This window comes from Zea mays, chromosome 7, assembly GCF_902167145.1.
Source record: "Zea mays cultivar B73 chromosome 7, Zm-B73-REFERENCE-NAM-5.0, whole genome shotgun sequence".
NCBI classification, from domain to species: domain Eukaryota; kingdom Viridiplantae; phylum Streptophyta; class Magnoliopsida; order Poales; family Poaceae; genus Zea; species Zea mays.
The window spans coordinates 36,614,973-36,620,059 of record NC_050102.1 but is presented as its reverse complement, the minus strand read 5'-3'; the positions used below and the strand labels follow the sequence as shown (position 1 = coordinate 36,620,059).

Below are 5,087 nucleotides of genomic sequence, written 5' to 3'. Positions count from 1 at the left end.
GACTGCCGGATAGTAGTGGAGGCATGGGCAAGGGTGGGGTTTGCTCACGGACAAATGCTAGGTGAAGACAAGCTCATAGACGATTGCTGGATGAGGTTATAAGCGTTGGTGAGGGGTTATGGGCAAGTGTACAGACGATAGCCGGCTAACAACAACGCGTGGTCAGGGGCATTGGTGGAGGCACCAAACAAGGGAAGTGGGACGCGAGAGAGAGCACGAGTGATGGCGGTCATGAGTGGCTACACAGGTGAGTGCTGGACAGGGCAGACAAGACAGGTGAGGCAAGGGCATGACAGAGAGAGCGAGAGAGATAGAGCAAATGAAATGACACTATCAGAAAGACTGTGGTTACTGGTTAGACCTCAACATTATTGTATGTGACGTCGAGCTCGTTATTATAGACCATAATACCGAGGCATAGCTAATGTCATAGCATGTATGGCTAACTGTATGTTTTTAAGGTAACAGCTTATTGATGATAATAGGTGTGATATTTTTATAGGAGAAATATATATATTTTTAAAAAGCTAAAATATAGAAAAATAGCATTTAGAGACTGAAAGTGGAGGCACGACGCACAGCGCCAGCCGCCCACCACCAACAATGCCAAAATCCCCTCCCTCTCTTGGTCTTTCCTATATAGCCGCAGGAGAGGGCGGGGGATCGGAGCAGGTGATAGGGGGGAAAATCGGGAAGCCTTCGGAGAAAAGAAAAGGGCAACCGAGACCGTGAGAGAGGGGAAGCGGGGAGCCTTGTCCGATCCGGTGCAGCCCGCGCGTCAAACTCCCGTAAAAATTCCTCCCTCTGCGTTTAGCTTGACGTCCGTCGATTTAGGCGTCTCTCTTGTCTTCGCTCGATTCCGCCGTGGCTTCCGTGTCGGTAGATCGGTTGCGTGGGATGGCCGTGGTGGTAAGTGCTATGTCCGCTGCGATCGGGGTTGTTTATCATAACCTGTCCCTTCTCGTCGATTTGGGTGCGTAGGATTTCAATTCGGGGAGGCGCTGCCGATCCGGTTGGTTCGTGATCCTTGACGCGGTAGTTGGGGGATTGCTAGTCGTTGGTCCTGACGGCTGACCGTCGCGGTAGGACAAAACTGTCGGGATGCTGGTGATTGTTCATCGTCGGGCCGCGAATCTGGAATCTGTTAGGATCAAGCGAAATGCATGTACTTTAATTGATGTTCATTGGATAGGCATCTTCGCACTAGCTTCCTGTTTAGTATATCCAGAGCAGAGCTTGGTGTTAAATGGGATGCAATTTCCATCGACAATATGCTAATTAACCTGTGTTTCATTTTGATTGGGGGCGTAAGGAAAAATCCTTTTCCAGCCTACGAATGCCCCATGCTTTTTCTAAGATTTACCTAACTGTCAACTGCTTAATTTTGTCTGCAAGTTAGATGAAATGCGTGTCAATATCTGTGTTCGATCCTAGAAACAAAATTTTATGAGGGGCTCAATAGTCAAAAACTCAAAATCATATACTTGTTCCTCCTCCCTACTTGAAGCAAAAGGTTATGGACTGCTTAGATGGTTTACTGTTCTTATGACCAAAACTACTCTTAATCCTGTACTGTACATGTAAGGTTCACATTGAGAATTATGGGTCAATTGTAGACACATTAAAACCCTTTATATGTTGAAATGTGATTTCCTGTTTCGTGAAACGAGTAATGCATTTTTGTAGTGGACTCTCCTATGACTTTTGTGGTTCATGTTATCCTGTCAGTTATATAGTAGGTCTTAGAATTGATTGAAGCAAAATTCATGCTATCTGATTTTTCGTGTTCTAGCTTCTGCTGACATATAGTACTCTACTAATGATTTCAGGGATAACTGTGGCATATGATCCCAAATCTTGATCCACTTGAAGTGTTCAGTACATTCTGTAGGTTAGTACCAACCTTTTGTGTAAATGTCAAATGAACATATTAATTATGTGCTTCAGGTCTCTGTTTTTTTCTTGATCTGTCATTTCCTTTTTTTTGTTATATAGGATGTGCTCAGTTAGGCCATTTTTTACAGTAAACCTACTTTATCATTTTTTTCCATGCCATTGGGAAGCTAATGTGAACTTTCACGGAATGACATTTCCTTGGGTACAAGCACTATATTTACCTTGTATAGGATAGTCTTATTTAATGTTGCCACTATGTCTTTTAGGACAATATATATTGCCATTTATGGCCAGTAATTCTCGATTTGTTTTATTATTGTATTTGTTATATAGAATGTGCAATTTCTCTGCAACTTTCATTGGGCGGCGGTACTTATCTGAATGTTTATGTCCTACTACCTTTTTAGAAGTATGTTTTGAAGGCAGGAGATCCTTTCCTTTGAACCAGAATGCCCTCTTTGAAACTAAAATATCTGTTGGGAACCAAAATTGTCCCTTAAATGATCTTAATATTAATTTAATAAACTTCAGTGGAACTTTGATACTTATTATTGACTTATCTTCTTTCTTGGTCTTGGCACTTGCTTTTGTGTTTATATAGAAGAAAAAAAAATCTGTTCTGATGAGTACAGAAAAATGTGTTTTCAGATTTTTTTTTTTGCTTAAACTGCTTAACTTCTTAACTTGAAACAACAACTTATTTTTTCAACAATTCTAACTGTTAAGTGAATTCAACACAGTTGGTTTCAAGATGACAAGTAAGAAAAGTAACAGATCTACAGTCACACCACACACTGCTCTGCATATGGAATGGGACAGGATTTCTTGCCCTATTTGTATGGAGCAACCCCACAATGCTGTTTTACTTATATGCAGTTCATACAAGAATGGCTGCAGATGTTACATTTGTAACACAAGCCATCGTCACTCTAATTGCCTTGATCGGTTCAGAAAAATGAATGGTGATAGTAAGGTCCGTGCTTCACACTCAACCTATTCGGTGCTTTCAAACTCCAATATCAGAACTGTCCAACCAAGAGCTCACTATAATATGATTTCCAGACGTTCACGGAGCCCAAGACTCGGAAGACATGTTGATAATGAGGGATCTTATCATACCGATGTAAACAGTGGCCCAAATCCAGATGACATATCTAGATCTGAATTTGATTTCGCTAACCATCAAGAATTTGAGAACTCAACCTTAACTGTTGAAGGTGGTATTGTATCGGGGGAATGCCATGATGCCATGCAAAGTTCTGCTGAAGTTAAGTGTCCTCTCTGTAGAGGATCTGTATCTGGCTGGATTCCTGCTGGAGATGTGAGACAGTATCTAGACAATAAGTTGAGAACTTGCTCTCATGAATCCTGCAAATTTACTGGAACCTATGAACAACTGCGTGAACATGCTAGGACTGCACACGTTCTTACAGAGCCTGCTCATGTAGATCTGTCCAGGAAAAGAGCTTGGGATCGCCTTGAGCGTGAGCAGGAGGTCGGTGATGTCATTAGTGCAATCAGGTCCCAGGTACCTGGGGCAATAATAGTTGGTGACTATGTTATTGAGACTAGAGATGACATGTCCCCAGACATAGACTCTGGCGACGATGAAAGTAGTGAATGGTGGTCAGACCAAGTTGAATCACCAGATGCTAGACTTGATCCCCCAAGGGTTTGGCCACATGAAGCCCTAGGGTCACCTAGCATTTGGTCAGATGAAAGGCGTAATTTGGCAAGGATACCACAGAACAACAGAGTACCACCCAGGTTTTCATTAGGCAGTAGGCGACCCCTGCATTCAGGTTGGCAGGGGGGTCGTCGGTCAAGCACACGGAATCGACTGCAACGGGGCTTCTCAAATCACCACTCTGGACACCGTAGCAACTATCGTGGACATCGTCACTTGCTTCTGGATAGGTCCTATGTTGGTACCCGAGATTCAGGCTCCGGCAGGAGCCTAAATTCGTCAGTGGTGCCAAGCAGGCGGCAGCGGCTGCGGTACACGCACAGAAGCCACTACTGATGGAAGCAATATCAGTTCTACGTGTAGAGCTTTATTGGTTAATCCATTCATGCTATCTTTGTAAATATATGTTAAGGTTATGTTTTTATTTAATGTATTTAATCTGTCTAAACAATCTATCCTAGATGCAAAAAGAACTACATTATTTATCATAAATGTCATTTGTGGTGTCTCTGCATTTCTTTGATGGCTTCTCTTCGTCCGCGCTACTCGATTGGAGTGGATTTTTTGTCTTCTATGTTGGGTCAAAATGTTATTTTACATGCAGGAGATTGTTATACTTGCCTGGTGATTTCCCAGCAATGGCAACCCAACAGATCTCGCCTCACTTGTTATTTTTATTATTGTTTTGACGAACTAAGAAAAACAATTAAAACATTTGATAACTAGACAGGAGTAGTTTGTAAACTGTTGCTTTTCCTTAAAGCTGCCTGGAGCTCTACTCCCGGTTTTGCAATTTTCGTGCCTTCTTCCCAAGTCCCAACCTGTTCCTTTCAGCAATTTAGGAAAGTCGAACGTCTATCGGCGTGAGTTGGCAATGTGCCAATGCCATCGTCGTTGGATGTAAAGCCCAAAATTGGTAGAAAAAAAATAAAGAAAAAAAATATTTATGACAGTATTCCAAGATTTAAACAGAAGTTAATCAGAGATTCAAATACCCTCATATAACTTAAACCAACCTTTGTTGAATAATATGATTAGAAATGTCCTCCAAAAGAACTAAGTTAAATATATACATATAATTTAATAAACATTATACACTAGAAATTCATGTCTCTTAAATAAATAGGAACATAATTTTAAATTAACCTACAAGAGTAATAAAGATTCTATTATATGTATTGTGTAATTGAGCATTTCACACTTGAAATCATCTGCCCCAATAATTGAATAAAATAAATAATATAAATAAAGTTGCATCTCATACTGGTATCCTTTTGATTGTTCAGTTTAGAATTTAAACTTTATTTGAAGACCATTTGAAATTGGAGGTTTAAATGAAATAAAAAGAAATAAGAAAAGAAAAATAAAAAGGGGCTCTATCCCGGCTCATGGGCCAAGACCTCGCTCCTGGCCCAACATCACTCCCGCGCAGCCCAGCCTCCACGCCCACTGAGCCACCGGGCCCACGCGACAGCGGCTCAAGTCCTAATCCCGCGTGCGGCGC

The 5,087-nt window shown here is 41.5% G+C and overlaps 1 protein-coding gene across 6 annotated transcripts; it reads left to right on the top strand.

Moving 5' to 3' along the window:
- The first annotated feature begins 562 nt into the window (after positions 1 to 562).
- Positions 563 to 4,104, top strand: LOC100217028 (uncharacterized). Of its 6 annotated transcripts, none has more exons than XM_008652773.4 (4): positions 576 to 788; positions 1,830 to 1,891; positions 2,773 to 2,869; positions 2,959 to 4,104. In XM_008652773.4, the coding sequence occupies exons 3-4, from the start codon at positions 2,856 to 2,858 to the stop codon at positions 3,917 to 3,919; spliced, it is 975 nt and encodes a 324-aa protein (XP_008650995.1). In that variant the 5' UTR covers positions 576 to 788; positions 1,830 to 1,891; positions 2,773 to 2,855; the 3' UTR covers positions 3,920 to 4,104. The 6 variants fall into 6 exon arrangements, with proteins under 6 accessions (XP_008650993.1, XP_008650995.1, XP_035816296.1 ...); XM_035960403.1 differs by having other exon boundaries at positions 576 to 909; positions 2,637 to 2,869; NM_001143402.1 differs by having other exon boundaries at positions 680 to 788; positions 2,637 to 2,869; positions 2,959 to 4,091.
- The last annotated feature ends 983 nt before the right edge of the window (positions 4,105 to 5,087 follow it).